The sequence below is a fragment of the Helianthus annuus genome, chromosome 5 (assembly GCF_002127325.2).
Source record: "Helianthus annuus cultivar XRQ/B chromosome 5, HanXRQr2.0-SUNRISE, whole genome shotgun sequence".
Lineage (NCBI taxonomy): Eukaryota > Viridiplantae > Streptophyta > Magnoliopsida > Asterales > Asteraceae > Helianthus > Helianthus annuus.
The window spans coordinates 139,010,452-139,028,228 of record NC_035437.2 but is presented as its reverse complement, the minus strand read 5'-3'; the positions used below and the strand labels follow the sequence as shown (position 1 = coordinate 139,028,228).

The 17,777-nt window shown below is 37.9% G+C and overlaps 1 protein-coding gene across 1 annotated transcript; it reads left to right on the top strand.

Moving 5' to 3' along the window:
• Positions 1 to 344: 344 nt before the first annotated feature.
• Positions 345 to 2,218, top strand: LOC110907642 (transcription factor RSL2). The gene is made up of 4 exons (XM_022152592.2): positions 345 to 976; positions 1,126 to 1,347; positions 1,439 to 1,570; positions 1,902 to 2,218. The coding sequence occupies exons 1-4, from the start codon at positions 392 to 394 to the stop codon at positions 1,989 to 1,991; spliced, it is 1,029 nt and encodes a 342-aa protein (XP_022008284.1). The 5' UTR covers positions 345 to 391; the 3' UTR covers positions 1,992 to 2,218.
• Positions 2,219 to 17,777: the final 15,559 nt, after the last annotated feature.

Sequence of the window (17,777 nt, the reverse complement as noted above, 5' to 3'; positions counted from 1 at the left end):
CTCAAATGGCTAATTTTAATGGATATAAATCTCATGGGCAGAATATTAATTTAATTTCACAACGATAATAATAATAGGAGTTATTATTATAACAATTTCCGTTTGTGTTGTACTTTACTCGGTAGTTATATGTCCCACAGTGGACTCTTAATTTTAAAATACACATATGTGCAGAAAAGACCTACCAATGATGGAATAATTAGCTTTTAATTAATCAAGTCAACCCACGCTAACATACTTCTTATAGAGTATACCCACGCTAACATACTTCTTATAGAGTATAAATACGTTTAGCAACATCTCCAACTCTCAAACCACATTGCAAATCCTTCTTTTATAACATAACTAATCTTTTCTGCCATAATTCTTAGAACCCAAAATCTCCAACAAGATGGAGTCTTTTGGAAGCTTTTTGGATGAAGAATGGGAAAGTTTGAGCCAAATATTCTCCAGTGATCAAGATTCCGGCCATGGTTTATTTTCATGTGTGGAAGATCATGATTTGAGCTTTGAAACTCCTCCCATTGTTTCATCTGTGATGACTGACTCCATCATTGCTAATCCATCCTTCATTAACAATCATGGTTTGTGTTTTGCTTATGAAAATGTTAACCCTAATTTCTACCATGATTTCTCTCAAGAAACTAATGGCAATGCAGCCTCTTTTCCCTACCTATCTACTAATCTTAATTCTTTACCAACTAATCACAAACCCGTCGAATTTTACGATGAAATGATTAACAACAATTCCTCATTACTAGCACAAGTCTTTTCTAATGATACAATGGAAGACATTCTATGCTTGAGACAAAATATCAATATCGAAAATTCAGTCGATCCATTGTCGGTTCCAACTCCGGATAAACTCGAGCATATACCTGCCAAGAGGAAGATTGAAATGCCAGAATCACCAAATGTAGTGGAAGACAAAGTCAACCATGAGAAACCGAAGAAAACTAGGGTTTCAAGAGATAATGTGAGTATTAGTATTTTACTATCTTAGTATCTTCAATCACATCTTTAAAAAAATAGTAAAATGGTTATTGTGAGGTTGTGGAATTATTTTAATATCTTCAATCAAATCTTTATAGAAAGTTTAATAAAATATATTTCTCTTTTGGACAGAAAACTAAAAAGAAAGTGCAGCCAAAGAAGAAACAGAAGGTGACGGAAGGAAATGATGGAGAAGATACTACCAACAACAAAGTAGATGGCAATGCGCCGATCACGAGTTCAAGTTCTTGCAGTTTTGACGATGATTTGAATGGAGGTACCGCGATAAACTCGAACTATAAAACGAGAGCTGGTAGAGGTGCAGCAACTGATCCTCAAAGCCTCTATGCAAGGGTGAGTGTGGATCACTTGATTTATTGTTTTCGCAGAGTTCATTTTGTGTGTTCGCCTTATCAAGTTAACATATGTTTTGTTCGGTTTACAGAAAAGAAGAGAGAGGATAAACGAGAGACTGAAAGTACTTCAAAACCTGGTACCAAATGGAACCAAGGTTGACATAAGCACAATGCTTGAAGAAGCTGTCCAATATGTAAAGTTCTTACAGCTTCAAATTAAGGTATTTACGATTAATCAAGCTTATATCATCATTAAAAATTAAAAGTAACAATATTAATCAGTGACATAACTATAACTTTTTAATCAAAAGACATCATATGGTTCTCTTCTCTATTAGTTACAACGTACCAGAGCGTCGACTACTCGATACATTTTTTAAATAAAAGAACAATCACATTTTATATATAAAAATCCAATAAATTTTGATGAACAAGGGTCAACAGACACTCTTTTCCACCGGCTCTGATATTAATATTAATAATCTGAATAATGATGTTACTAATGCGAAAAATAATCTAAATTTCGTCTAATCTTGAACCCTATTCATGCAGTTGTTGAGCTCGGATGAAATGTGGATGTATGCTCCTATAGCATATAATGGGATGGACATGGGTCTTTACCAGAAGCTTTCACAATCTTGAAATTACGAATTTTTTTTTTTTTTCATTTGCCGGTTAATTATTAATAAGTTAACTAAACAGACGAAGAGATTATAATTTATATTTCTGTTCTGACTAATTGTAATTATGAAATTCATTTTTTTCTGATCGCGTGAGAAGTATTTCTCATGGTTACATTTATATGTATATCAAGAAAATATTGTATTTAGTGAATATTAATAAATAAATTTTGCTGGTGTCTTATTATATATGAAATTAAGTTGTGTTCTTTAGTTTCAAGATCCATTAAATTTATATTTCAATCCGGTGGCCAAATAGATTATGCAACATAGTACAACTGTTTATTGCTTATATTAAAGTGGCATTTATATGATCATGTGTAGAGTCATATAAAATGAGTTAACTAACCCTTTTAATTTTCAACGGTTCTTATTTTATCATTGGTGTGGTTCATATATTATTTTTTATTAAGATTTTATAATTATTTTATTATACATATCATATTTTATATATATAAATTTTAGTGCTAAAACCCCTACGTTATCACATCTAATTAACAATATGCTTTATTTTGTTGGCATTATGATGCGAATTTTTTCTCACGATTGATATTGATATACGATCACGATTTGTTTAAATTATAATGTACTTTTACGTCGTTGCGTTTTGATATTCAGAGTTGAGATGCAACTATAAAGAAAGGAACACATGTAGATATATTTTGGTTAATGTTACGACTTTTTTTTTGTTTTCTTTATCTTATGTCATGGTGTGCGATACCGATCGATCTCTCATCGTTATTTTAAAGTCTGCATGGTCTATATTAAACCTTTAAGAACATTCACAATGGATTCTCCTTCTCCATCTCTATAATCATACAAAAATAATGGAGACTTTCCCTCGTCACCCGTTCCGACATTTTTATATATTCATCCATAATGTCGGAAGCTGTCCTATAAGCCAATTGTCTAAACGCGATCGTGACTTTTTGCAACATGCTAAATCCTAGACGACCACGCGCATCCTTCCTTTGTTGAAAAAATTCTTATTTACTTGATAAATCGTTCAATATTCTTAGAAATAATTCACGGCTCATACGAAATCGACGCCTAAAGGAACTATCATCATAAGTAGGGTTCGATGAAAAATAATCACTTACCAATAAATTATGTGCGGTGTCTCGGTCACCTAATATGTATTTTCTCCTCTTGGGTTCCTAGGAGCAGCCTCCGTCTTCCATTATAGTTTGAACCACCTTTTGAACCGCTGAAATTATGAGTGTCGGTCCCTCGTCGTCTGGCGAGAATAGAATTAAATCGTCAAGCCCAGACAACGACGATGAAAAAGAAGAAAAATTGGAGCCTTCCATATTTTTACAACGATATAAAAATTGGGAGAGAAATGGGAAGTTGGGAAGTGATGAATAATTGTGTGGTTTTGTAAAAAAAAATGGTGTGAAATATGTTAGTATATGTAGTTTTTTTTTATTTTTTTAGGGTCAAACTAGCCATTGAACGACTAGTTTAAATCAACCAACCAAGCGCGTCCACGTCGTGCATTGTTTACCCTCAACGCTGTTGAAAAATCCCAAGCCCATATAACAATGTCGTGAATAACGCAGGGGGACAATGTGGGAGTGTGGGCATAGATTGGCAACAATGCCGAGAAAGAATGTTAATGCACTTTGGGTGATAAGTGCATGCCTTCCAATTGTTAGGGTCTTTATTGTACATGTCTTGAAACTTAGTCCAATGTTTATCCTTGGACAATTTGTCCAAGTTTATGTCTAGACTTTTGTCAGGGGTTGTGTTTAGGAAAAAGTCGGGGTTTTTGTGTAGATTGTTTTGTCCGGGCTTCTAGTATGTCATGGAGTCCGTGGTTTGTCTTATATGGGCTTTGGGCCCTTGTCTCCAGACAATGTGTTGTCCGGAGTTTGTCTTGTATATATACCTTTATGTGGAATAGACAAGACGACGATTCTTTGTGAAATTCTGTGCACCTTTCTAACCCTAATTATTGTGTGTGTGTTTTGTCTGGCGGCTACTATGTGTGACGTCATCCATCTTTCTCATCAAGAATACTCTGTGTATTCTTGATTTCTCTCACAGATCTTTGCATTCTAGTGTTTCATCTACAGTGGTTGATCATCAGGTGCATTCCGCACACCTGTTGGTTGCATTAACTGAGTGAGATCTTGGATTGGAGGCCTTACAAGTGGTATCAGAGCAGTGTGACTGTAGGTGTTTCTTAGTTTGAAGGTTTTTGTGAGAAAAGTTCAAACTTTGATAGGGTTTAGTGAGTGTTTATTGAGTTTTTGTGATTTATTCTTGATTCCTCAGTGATTTCTAGTGATTTGGTGATGGATTTTAGTAGTTTAGTGATTTTTGTGTTGATCTTCATCTGGGTTTTTACAAAGTTTTCATGGCATTCATATTGTGTTTTGAAGTTTTTTGAAAGATTCTTTGTTTGATCTTCAAAAATCTTGTCGGTGTTTTAATTCTGTGTTTGTGTTTCCGGGGTATTGGCGAACTAGTGTGAAGTCACACTAGGGAGATAATCCGGAAGCTGGTTCTAAGCTTGTCCGAGTTTCAAACTTGGTCCGAATTTTCCTTTTTTGGTATAATTGGTCCATGTTTACCTCTATAGCTTTAGTCCGAGCTTGTTATAAAGTCTGAGTTTCTTATAAAGGTTTCCAAGGTTTAAGTCCAAGGTTTAAGTCCAAGTTTTACCTATACTTTATTTAGTCCCGAGTTTTAAATCTTCAGTACACTTGCCGAGTTTAGTATTTGTTTTTAATAGGTCCCAGTTTAAAGTTCTTAGTCCCAGTTTTGTTTTTCTTTAAAGAGAGTCCGAGCTTAATTCCTAACACTGTAGTATCCGATTTTTTTTTTTTGTGTTCCATTTCAGGTGGTGATTCGGGTTCAACACTCTGATAATTTCTCAGACATTGCACTCTGTGTTTTCTCTCTGGGTTTTCGACTTAGAAAACTCTCCCAGTGACTATTTTTGCTTGGAAACCTACTGTTAACTTTCTGTTTAAACTCATTGTTTCTTTCACAACTATTTCGAAATGGCAAACAACAATCTGACTGCAATGGTGCAAAACCTCAAGCACATTGCTGAGGTAGGGAGTAACGACAAACCTCCTTTGTTGATAAACAAGCTTGATTTTCCTGAGTGGAAGGAGCGTTTAGAAAGGTATGTAAGAGCGAAAGACATCAAGATCTGGTTGTGCATCGTTAAAGGATGTGGAGCTACTCCAGTAAGAACGTTAACGACTGATACTTATTTGGCACTCACCGACGGCCAAAGAAAGTTTTATGATTGTGAAGAGAAAGCTATGTCAATGATTACGATGGCTTTGACGTAATCTATACTTCATACTTTCTGTAAGAGAAGTAACTCGAAGGAGTTGTGGGATATCATGATCGAGCGCTATGAGGGAAATGCAATGTACAAGAAACGGTGTCTCGAACGATTGAAGACTCAATTCGTTGTGTTTAAAGCTTTAAGGAATGAATCATTCGGTGACACGGTGAACCGATTTTATCATCTGTTGAGCGAACTTGATCATAGTCAAGAAGGTATCTACACTGAATTTGAGAAAGTTGAGAAGTTTCTAAATTGCCTTCGCAGAGAATGGAATATGTACACCGCATTGATTAGAGAAGGTGTTCTCTACAAGGAGCTCTCATTGGAAGAAGTTGTATAAAAACTAAAGGGTTATGCTTGGAATATGGAAGATCAAGCATCAGATTTCGAGAAGATCCAAGATCCTCAGTTATATAAAGCTTCAAAATCAACGGATAAGGGTAGTAATGGAGTAACCGGTGTTGCCCTATATTCAGAGAATGAAGTTCCTGCAAGTGAACACGCCTTTATAAGCAACAATGTCAGTTCAAGTGGAACAACAAATTCCAATCAAGGAATGTACTCTTCTAGTGGAGCTCAGAAATCTCAAGCAACAAACTTGAACATTCCAAAGTTAGATGCAAGTTGCTTAAAGTTGATAGAAGAAAACATGAGCCTTTTGGCGTCCTTCATGGCTGCCTACGAGAACTTCTGTCTTGGAAAGCTCGTTGAAGTCTTGATGAGGACTTTGACCAGATAGACCAAGACGAAATGGAAGAACTTGATCTACAACTCAATATGGCACTCTTAGTCTGTAGAGCGAAGAAATTTCTGTTGAGAACGGGTAGGAAGTTCATAGGAGGTCAGACGAAGACTCGAATGAGAGTCGACATGTCAAAGGTGAAATGTTACAACTGCGGCATCTACGGGCATTTCGCACGTGATTGTCGAAAGCCGAAAATGGAAAGATCTGACAGAGAAAGAAACTCTCAAGGAAACAATTCAAGACCTCACAACAATGCATCAACTACTTCAAACTCAAGTGCCCGTCCTAGTGGTTCTGAAAATCTTACACCTTCGACAAACAATGCTATGGTGGCTCAACCTCTACAAAATGTGACTAAGCCTTATGACTGGGGTTGTGCATTGGAAGACATTTCAGGAGCTATTATGTCACAAGCCTTTATAGCTGAAATTGTCGATGAAGAAGTGTGTGAAGAGGTTATCAAAGAGTCTAGCATTGAGGAACTTGTAGTTGTAGCCGAGGTTTTTGGGGAAGAGTTGGATTCCGGCAATGTTGCTAAGAATGAAGATAACTTGAATGAAGAGTCTGTTGAAAAGTCTAACAAAACAGAAGATGGAGAAAAAGGAGAATGCTTTGAATTCAACATCTCCACAGCCGAAATGCAGCAATTTGCGGATGCAGAAGCTAAAAGGTTGGAAGAAGACTCCGTAGAAAATGAAGTATGTGCATTCATGACTGGCATTGTGGTAAAATCAACTTCTGTAGATAAGCGGTGTGCAAAATGTGTAGAGTTTGTCACCAAGATTGACAGATATGCACTTCACAACACAAATCTGATTGCAGATTTAGAAAAATCCAGAGAACTCATTGTTGTTTTGTCTAATTCGGATAAAGAACACTGAATTAAGATAAAAGCACTGAAAATGATATCTCTGAATTTGAGAGACTTGTGGCACAGGGAACTCTTAAAAATCAGGAATTAAGATCTGAACTTGAAATGAACCAAAATTCTGTTTTGGAAAAGAACAAAATCATTTTGGAAAAAGATAATCTGATTTTAGATTTGCAACGAAAAATTGAAAAGTTCAGGGATTCATCTGAAGTGATGAATTTCTGTATTAACAGCCAACGTCTCAAAGAATCTGAGGAAGAAATGTTCGGCATCGGTTATAAGAAAGTGCCTCCACCGGTAAACCATAATTATACATCGATGCCAAGCATTGATCCTGATTTGGCAAATTTTGTGCCAAAGACCCCCTGACGGTTGAACCGCAAAGTGAGTCAGAATCTGAGCCAGATGAGGCTTCTGACTCAGAACAATCGAAGGTGAGTGAAGTTACAAAGAAAAATAAGCAAAATTTTGATAACAATGAGAATTTGATAAGCAATAAAATTTTGGAAATTTTTAATCAAGTTCAAAATGCGCAGTCAAAACCAAAGTCACGTGGGAAACCCAAAAAGAATTTGAAAAATATCCCTAAAACTGAGTTTGTTAAAGGGGAAGATTTTATCAAAGAAGAAGAGAAAATCGAAACAGGTTCAAACTCTCAATTTGTCAACCAAATTTTGAAAAATCCCACTAACGCCTCATCATCTTCGACCAGTCATGAGGAACGTCCAAAGAATGCTGCAAAAGTTCACAAATGTTATAAGTGTCGTGGGAAAGGACACTTTGCAACAGATTGTCCAAATGACAAGGGTAAATCCTATGTTGAAAAACCGCAAAATGAAACAATTAATGTTGAAAAGAAAAACGGTAAAAATCAGAAGGTTGAGAAAAACAAAGTGATCAAACAAGAAGTAAAACCGGTTGTCAAAACAAATGTTAAATCACAACAAAATCAGGATCATGGGGAGAAACCAGTTGTTATTAATCGTGGTGAAGGATCGAAAAGTTCATCTCAAAGACATGATACTCGTGAGAATACCCCTCACAGACGACAAAATCATGTTACTTTCCAAACATATGAGAATGACCAACGTTCTGGAGGTTCAAACAACAACTATGTTAGACCTCATGCACAAAACAGATTCGTGAATGACCGAAATGCGTCACCCCCCCTGATTTCCAAATCAAAGACAGCATTCGGATAATCATCCACGATCATTCTCAAGACACGATGATGTTCCTAGATTTGGTAGGAATTTTGAGCCACCCAAGAATCAAAATTACGGTTACCAAAACTATGGAAGCCGAAGTTATGGAAACTCTGGTTATACCAACAGATCGTCAACTCCGTATAATTCACGATTTACGGGGAGTCATTCCAACAATTTCCGAAATGGAAATGGAGGACACAGAGGCGATGATGGTTATTTCAAAGAGTTTTCTTATGTTGACGAATCAGGACGACCCAAGACCATCATGGCTTGGGTCCCACACTCTAACTAAATTTTCTTGTTGGGGAGTGTAGGAGCAGCTGAAGAGGGCTATCTATATTTGGTGTATCGATAGTGGTTGTTCCAGACACATGACAGGAAATAAAGAGTTATTGAACAATTTTAAACAAATTCGTGGTGGTTATGTGAATTTTGCTGGTGAGAAGGGTGGTTACATCACCGGTGAAGGTTCTGTGTCAAATGGAAAAATTACGCTGCATAAAGTGAACTACGTTGAAGAACTGAAGCATAACTTGATGTCGGTTTCTCAAATTTGTGGTAACAAGTACACGATGTTGTTCACTGATAAAGCTTGCTTCGTTTTGCGTCCGGGATTTGTTGTTCCTGAAGCTTGGATCGTAATGAGGGCTCCAAGGGTGAATAACACATATGTCATGGACATGCGCCCGTTGGTTAACTCGTCTGCTCAAGTGACATGTCTACTTTCGAAGGCGACTAAAGATCAATCGTATCTCTGGCATAGGAGAATGGGCCACGTGCATCTGCGAAAAATGAACCACTTAGTGAAAAACAACTTAGTGTTGGGGGTTCCTTTACGTAGTTTCAATATGCACAACAAATGTGAATCATGTGAAAAAGGAAAAATAAAACGAAAGCCTCACAAACTGAAAACTGTTAACTCAATCCAAAAACCACTTGAATTGCTTCACATGGATCTTTTCGGCCCAATCCATGTTGCTAGCATTGGTGGGATGTCTTATTTCCTAGTTGTCACTGACGATTTTTCACGATACTCGTGGGTGTTTTTCTTAAAAACAAAGGACCAAACTGCTGGTATTTTAAGAGACTTGTTCAAACAACTTGAGAAAAATTATTCACTTCCTATTAAGAAAATCCGAAGTGACAACGGCACTGAGTTTAAAAATCATTATATGGATGTATTATGTCGGGAAATGGGAATAGTTCATCAGTTCAGCACTCCATATGTTCCTCAACAGAACGGAGTTGCAGAACGGAAGAATCGTACCCTAATTGAGGCGGCCCGAACTATGCTTTCTGAATCAAAATTGCCAATTTTCTTCTGGGCCGAGGCGGTAAACACTGCATGTTATGTGTTAAATCATGTGCTTACGGTCAAAAGAGAAGATAAAACGTGTTATGAATTGCTTGAAAACAAGAAACCGAACTTATATGGTTTTCAACCTTTTGGGATCAGGTGTGTTATCAAATGCACCAAAGATACTCCTAAAATGGGGGAAGTTGGAGAAGTTGGGTTCTTTTTGGGATATGCCAATGGAACTCCAAACAAACGCGTTTATAACATTAAGAAGCGTACAGTGGAGATCGTGTTTGATATAACTCCTTTGAGTTACGATCCTCCACCATCCGAATTCGGTCCTAAAAGTGGTTATGATTATGATAAATTATTTGATTCATTTGATCTTCCTGATGTTTCAGAAGAAGATTTGGAGGTTGTATACACACATCTTGTGAACAAAGATAAAGTGGATGCGAGCTGGAGAGCAAGTATTCCTACTAATGTGTCTCCGAATGTTCCAATCGCTGATTCTTCGATCGTAAACGAAGTTGTTGCCAAGCAGATCCCCAATGCAGCTGCTCAAACTATAAGTGGTGATCTTTACGTTGATTTTTCAGCATATCCAAATGTTAATGTGTCTTCTGGAAATGATCAAGCTTTTAGTAGTAATGCAAGTGCTGAGGGGGAGATTCAATCAAATTTGGGAAACAATCTTCAAGCTCCGGCAATCCCAGTTCCAAGAACAAATATTCATCATCCTGTTGATAATATTATTGGGAATCCAAATGCAGGAGTGCAAACGCGAAGGAGTATTTCAGAGATGCAGTGTCTGTTCTCTGCTATCAAGAAGGAAGAAATCTACAATCTTAGCCTACATGAATGTTTTATCTCTCAGATAGAGCCGAAAAACTATCAGATGGCTCTGAAGGATAATTCTTGGTGTGAGGCGATGCAAGAAGAGTTAGCTCAGTTCGACAAGTTAAAGGTGTGGAATTTGGTCGATCTTCCAAAGGGCCAACATGCAATCAACACGAAGTGGGTTTTCAAGTGCAAGAAAGACGATAAGGGTGTTGTCGTCAGAAGCAAAGCACGGTTGGTTGTTCAAGGCTTCAATCAAGAGGAAGGGATTGATTATACAGAAGTTTATGCACCGGTGGCAAGACTGGAAGCCATTCGTCTGTTTCTAGCTTTTGCTGCTCACATGCGCTTCAAAGTCAATCAGTTGGATATGAAAAGCGCGTTCCTTTACGGGAAATTGCATGAAACTGTGTATGTATCCCAACCACCGGGTTTCGAAGCTCCAGGGTCTGAGAACAAAGTCTATCTGTTGGACAAACTCTCTACAGTCTCCATCAGGCTCCTCGGGCGTGGTACGAGACTTTATCAAGACATCTATTGGAGCACGGGTTCTCGCGTGGCGTGATTCACTCCACACTGTTCTATTGAAGAAAGGGGGAGATTTTCTGATCGTGCAAATTTACGTTGATGACATAATTTTTGGTTCTTCAAATGAAGAATTGTGTTGTGAGTTCGAGGCGGTGATGAAGTCAAAATTTGAAATGAGCGCGATGGGCGAGTTATCGTTCTTTCTAGGTCTTCAAGTGAGTCAAGAAAAAACCGGGACGTACGTGCATCAGACGAAGTACGTCCACGAGATTCCCAAAAAATTTGGATTGGAAGATAACTTACCCTATGACACGCCTCTGCCGACAAATCACAAGCTTTCACCCGATAAGGAGAAAGATCCTAAAGTGGATCCGACTCTATATCGAGCAATGATAGGTTCGCTAATGTACCTTACTTAAACCCAAGTAAGTAAATGATGGAGGCATTAGGACTAACAATTTTTCTTTCTACAGCATTGTTTTTCATTTTTTTACCACCTACCCAAAATCCCCCTAGTTAACCCCTTTGAGCCTAAACCTTCTCATTTCTTAACCCAAAACAAATCACCCTTTTTACCCACCTAAACCTTTTTATTTAACCCCTTCCTTTTAGTAACAACGTTCGGTTTTCTTATGACTTGAAAAAAAATGTATTTTGATGAAACCAAATAAACAAACAAGTCCATCAAAAATAAATTTGTTTGAAACAAATGGTTCATCAAAATGAAATAAAAATGTGAAAAATAAAAAGTCTTTCAAAAACCGACGTTTGTTACGCTTTTCGCCCTTTTACTAACCACTAACCCAACCACCCACCTTTACCCAAGCCTAACCCTTCACCCAAAAAGTCCTCTTGATATTTACAAAGGTATATAGTTAAAAAAGAGTAGGATTGATTGCTTGGCAAGCTTATGGTAGGAGTAAGTTCTATGCCGCTCTCGAGTGATTCACTAAAAATACACCTTCGGCCGAGTGTTGAGTGATTCCCCGTGAGGTATGTGAACTTGTATATAAATGAAATTTTAAAAAGGTATGTTATGCCCTATTAAGTAATTTATTTTATGAAACGTTTTTAATAAATCATGACGAATAGGATTGTAAATAAATAAAAATAAAACCTAAATAAAGAATCTTGGAAATCCCGACACTCTAAGACAAGCCCAAAAAAACCTTCTCTTCTACCCATTCCATTTGGGAGTGAAAAAAGCCACATTATAAAGAGTTTTGCTTGAGGACAAGCAAAGATTCAAGTGTGGGGGTATTTGATGTGCACAAAAAGCAACATATAAATTACATCAATTGTGGCATAAAACTAACCCTTTTTTTAGTACTAATGTTGGAAAAAGTATGCTTTTGTCTTCCTTTTGTATTTTCAGGATTAAATGAGCTCAAATGAACAAAAGAAGCAAAAAGACAGCTAAATCTAACATAAATACAAGAAAAGGAACAAAAGTGGCACGCCCGACCTCCCGACAGCATCTTCCCAAGCAAAACAAAGAAGACAGAAGACTGAACACGCCCCGTGCTCAGTGAGCACAGGGCCGTGCCCAAGTGTCAGCAGAAAAAACAAACTCATAGAAGCTTCTGTTGCCCACCACGGGGTCGTGCCCAGCGGACACGAGGGCGTGGTCAACTTTCTGCAGATGCATTTATTGAAATTGCGAATTGCAATTAATGAAGAGAGAGAGTCAGATGGACACGGGGCCGTGCCCGAGCTTCTGTTCAGCCTATAAACAGGAGTGTTTGGAGCTCTTGCAACTCATCCCTTGGCACACCACCTCTCTCACACTTCACCCACCACCCACCACCATCACAACACCATCATCCACCACCATCATCCATTGTCCATCATAGAGTGTGTGAGTCGTCTCGGGATCCAAGATTGAGCATAAGAGTTCTTGACAATCAAAGGCCATGTCTGCCTAAGTCTCCTACATGTGTAATACTTTTTTATTTTTAAAATTTTGCACTTTTTAATTGGTTTTGTATTAATGACTTTAATTACTAGTTTCTTATGTTGAAGGTAATTCTTCCTTATCGTTTGTCCGTGGTGTCTTGGCATTATTTTACTGTCTATATAAAATAAAAGATTTTCACCATTCATATCTCCACGGTCTATATGGAGGTATGTTGGCTACCTGGTCGGGGGTTAAGGGAACGGTTTGGTAAGAGTCTTGCCATTGTTCAGTGTATAGATCCTGCAAAGGACCTGGGTCAAATTTAATAGGACCTCCTTCAATACCCAAAGGTATTGGATGGCGGGGGTCCAAACTCTTTAACCCCCTCATAAGTTAAACTACTATTAAAACTTTAACCCAGCTACTTAGGACTGTATCCCTGCTGACTCAGACTACTTAGCCGAGGGTAACGTCGCCTTCAAAAGAGGGGCCTACCACATTATGCATTAATAACTTAATTAATTATCTTTCAATAATCCGATCCTTTAGGATTGTATCCTTGCTGACTCAAACTACTGGGTTGAGGGTAACGTCGCCTTCAAAAGAGGGGCCTACTACAATAACTAAGATAATCTCTTAAACAAGTGCAAAAGTGCAAAAATAATCAAAGGTTACACTACACACGAGTCGGATCCAAGTGATTCATCTTGTCTATCTGTTTTATTCTTATTTTATTTTTCAGCATTTTAGTTAGTTTTATTTTCTTAGTTTAAAAATCGTTTTCTAACATTTTGATTGATTAGACGTTGAGGATAAACCGGTACTAAAAGCTCTTGTGTCCTTGGACGACCTCGGTATCTTACCAATACTATACTACGTCCACGATGGGTGCACTTGCCCATATATGTGTTTAGTGTTAGTAAATATCGTGTTTTATAAATTTAAAACTTGGTTAGAAAGTGTAAAAAGGGCTTAAAATATACACCTAAATTATATTACACCTAACGCACATCAATTTTTTGGCACCGTTGCCGGGGACACAAGGATTTTAAGAAAGCTGCCTAATCTGTTTTTCAAAACTTTTTCAAAACGCGCGCACATTTTTCTGCATTTTAGTTTAGTTTGCATTTGCAGTAGCTTGAACACGGGGCCGTGTTCACTGAACACGGGGCCGTGCTGCATATTTTTCGTTAAACACCCAGATACAGAGTCTGAACACGGGGTCGTGCTAGCTGAACACGCCCCCGTGCTCAACGAGACCAGTAACTTTTATTAAAACACCCAGAGACAGACCCTGAACACGGGGCCGTGTCCACTGAACACGGGGTCGTGTTCAACCTCTGTTTCCATCTTTATTTTTGTTTTCTGGTCCGGAGACTCAATTGTGGTCTGTTGAGTGATCCCTATGGATCAATAATCAGGAGGCTACAACTACACCTATGAGGAGGATGATTACATGAGAAACTATTGCACTAATTGTGTTAATCCGCACTCGGTACAATGTTGTAACTTATTTCAACCATCCAATTCATACAACTATTATGAGGAGCCCAGGTATGAGCCATTGACTTCATACACATCCTATGAAGACCAAAGGTATGAACCTTCCCCCTCATACTCATATTTTGATGAACCAAGGTATGAACCTTCATACTCATACTTTGGGGAATCAAGACATGAGCCACCACCTTCATACTCTTATTATGAGGAACCATGGCGTGAACAACCCACCTCATATAAGTACTACGAAGAACAAAATTACGACCCTTATCCATCATATGCTTACAATGAAGAACAATGGTGTGAACCATCTACTTCATATGGGTACTATGAGGAACCAAGGATCGAACAACCGGATTCAAGCTTTGAGGATCCTGATCCTTTCTCTATCACCGAAATGGCCGATAGGATAATAGAAAAACTTAAAACTATCGAACGATACATAAAAGAATCTCGCGCAAGGGAAGAGGAGTCCCGCGCAAGAGAAGAATTAAATAAAAAACGATAGTTGAAAAGTTAAAAATGAAAGAACAAATAAGTGAAAAACCGACACATGAGTTAAACAACGAAAGAGGTGAGGCCGATAACGTTAAACTTCAAGAAGAGTCTAATTTTGAAGAAATTAATCTCTTGTCACCTTCTTTTGAAAATCAATGTTTAGTATAAACTCATGCTAAGTTTTTAAAAGAGTTAAACACTAACGCAAAAATTGAGGAAATGGTAAGTGTTAAGTTAACTAATGATCAAACTTCGCTAATAAAAGAAGACCCTTTTGAAATCAACATTACACCGGTTCCATGTTTTTTTCAAAATTCATTTATTAGTAACGTCACCATTGATAAGGATATTTGTGTTAACATAATGCCTAACTACATTTTCAAAAAATTGAGTATTAGTGACTTTGCTCCACTTCAAATACCCATTTTTTCTATCCGATCGGAAAGTAATAAAATCAATCGGTGTAGTTGAGGATGTCTTGCTTCAAACAAATTAAATGGTAATCCCAACCGACTTTGTCATCCTCGATGACGCTCCTCTAGTGTTGGGAAGACCCTTTGTAAAAACTCACGAAGCTTTGAAAAACCGGAAGTTTAATAATCTACCTCTTCAATTAGGGGCATTCAAAAGGAGCATAGATCTTGAGCGTTCAATGAAATATCCTTTTGGCAACAATGACCCCCTAATTGAAGATGAAGATGAGCCACCCGATACAAGTGAAAAGATTGACCACTTTGTTGAAGAAGAGGTCGCCATAGAACAAACCTTTAAAGTTCTTGATCAAAATGAGCCCCAACATAAGGAGTCTCCTAAAGACCCGCCCCTTGAGCTCAAAGAACTTCCGAAAGGTTTGGAATATGCTTTTCTAGACAAAGATGGTAATTCACCTGTAATTATTTCGTCTAAATTAAGTAGTGTAGAAAAAGAAAAATTAATTAAACTTTTGAAAAAACATAAAAATGCGATCGCTTGGAAGCTTGTAGATATAAAAGGAATAAGCCCTTCCATGTGCACACACAAAATTCTAATGAACGATGACTACAAATCAGTGATACAACCACAACGAAGAGTAAATCCAAATGTCCAAGAAGTGGTTAAAAATGAGGTCATCAAACTACTTGACGCCGGACTTATTTATCCTATCTCCGATAGTCCTTGGGTAAGTCCCGTCCAAGTAGTCCCAAAGAAAGGAGGTATGACGGTAATAACTAATGAAAAGAATGAAGTAATACCAACGAGAACCATCACAGGATGGAGAGTATGTATAGACTATAGAAGTTTAAATGAAGCAACAACGAAAGATCATTTTCCTTTGCCCTTCATTGATCAAATGTTAGAATGACTATCCGGTCATATATTTTATTGCTTCTTGGATGGTTTTTCAGGTTACTTTCAAATTCCGATAGCGCCTAAAGACCAAGAAAAGATAACTTTCACATGTCCCTACGAAACTTTTGCTTATCGACGAATGCCATTCGGTCTATGTAATGCCCCCGCAACATTCCAACGTTGCATGGTGGCCATCTTCCATGACATGATAGAAAAGACAATGGAAGTCTTCATGGACGACTTTTCTATCTTTGGAGATTCATACGACCAATGCCTCGATAACCTCGAACGAATGCTATCCCGATGTGAGGAAACTAACCTCGCCCTTAACTGGGAAAAATGTCATTTCATGGTAACAGAGGGAATAGTACTCGGTCACAAGATCTCGAGCGAAGGAATGGAAGTTGATCGAGCAAAAATAGACAGAATTTCTCGACTACCTCCACCATCCTCAGTTAGAGAAATCAGAAGTTTCTTAGGGCATGCCGGATTTTATAGACGGTTTATCAAGGACTTTTCTAAAATTTCAAGACCTCTAACAAAATTACTTGAAAAAGATGCGCCTTTCATCTTTGACAAGGATTGCAATCAAGCATTTCTAACCCTCAAGGAAATGCTAGTCAATGCACCTATCATGATAGCGCCTGATTGGCTTCGAAATCATGTGTTATGCAAGTGACTTTGCCGTTGGAGCAGTCTTGGGACAAAGAAAAGAAAAGCATTTCCACCCAATTTATTATGCTAGAAAAACACTTAACGATGCACAAGAGAATTACACAACCACTGAAAAAGAATTACTAGTTGTGGTATTTGCTTTTGACAAATTTCATTCTTACCTTGTTCTTTCTAAAACTATAGTCTATACAGATCATGCAGCCATCCGATACCTCTTCAAGAAACAAGACGCAAAACCCCGTTTGATCAGGTGGATTCTACTCCTACAAGAATTTGATATTGAAATCAAAGACAAAAGAGGAGCAGAAAACACAGCAGCAGATCATCTTTCATGTTTAGAAGACCCAGCTTTGGAGGCAACCATGGACGAGCAAATCAACGAAAAATTTCCAGCAGAGTCCCTGGAAATGGCGGAACATAGACAAGAGCCATGGTATGCCGACTATGCTAACTACTTAGCTAGCGGTATAGTCACAAAGGGATGGCCACATCACCAAAGAAAGAATTCTTTGCTGATGTAAAGCATTACTTTTGGGAAGATCCTTATCTTTTCAAAATGTGTGCCGCCCAACTCATCCGAAGGTGTGTACATGGCTACGAAGCACGAAGGATTCTCCGCCATTGTCATGAAGGTCCATATGGAGGACATCATGGTGCCGCTAGTACCACACGAAAGGTATTTGATTCAGGATTTTATTGGCCGACCATTTACAAAGATGCGCAAAGTCTTGTCAAGACATGTGATGCTTGCCAAAGATCAGGTAATATTTCTTCCAAAAACGAAATGCCACAAAATGGCATTCTCGTTTGTGAAATTTTTGATGTGTGGGGACTCGATTTCATGGGACCTTTCCCACCGTCAAAAGGAAACAAATATATACTTGTGGCAGTCGATTACTTGTCTAAATGGGCCGAGGCCGATGCAGTTCCCACAAATGATGGAAGAGTCGTGGTAAGATTTCTGAAAAAATTATTCTCTCGTTTTGGAACACCTAAAGCATTAATAAGTGATAGAGGTACCCATTTTTGTAATCATCAACTCAAAAA

What these genes read in the sequence shown, in the direction of transcription:
- LOC110907642 (XM_022152592.2), top strand. Translation starts at nt 392, where the DNA reads ATGGAGTCTTTTGGAAGCTTTTTGGATGAAGAATGGGAAAGTTTGAGC. An exon ending in CTAGGGTTTCAAGAGATAAT is followed by an intron (nt 977 to 1,125) that starts GTGAGTATTAGT and finishes TCTTTTGGACAG; the next exon opens with AAAACTAAAAAGAAAGTGCA. An exon ending in CTCAAAGCCTCTATGCAAGG is followed by an intron (nt 1,348 to 1,438) that starts GTGAGTGTGGAT and finishes TTCGGTTTACAG; the next exon opens with AAAAGAAGAGAGAGGATAAA.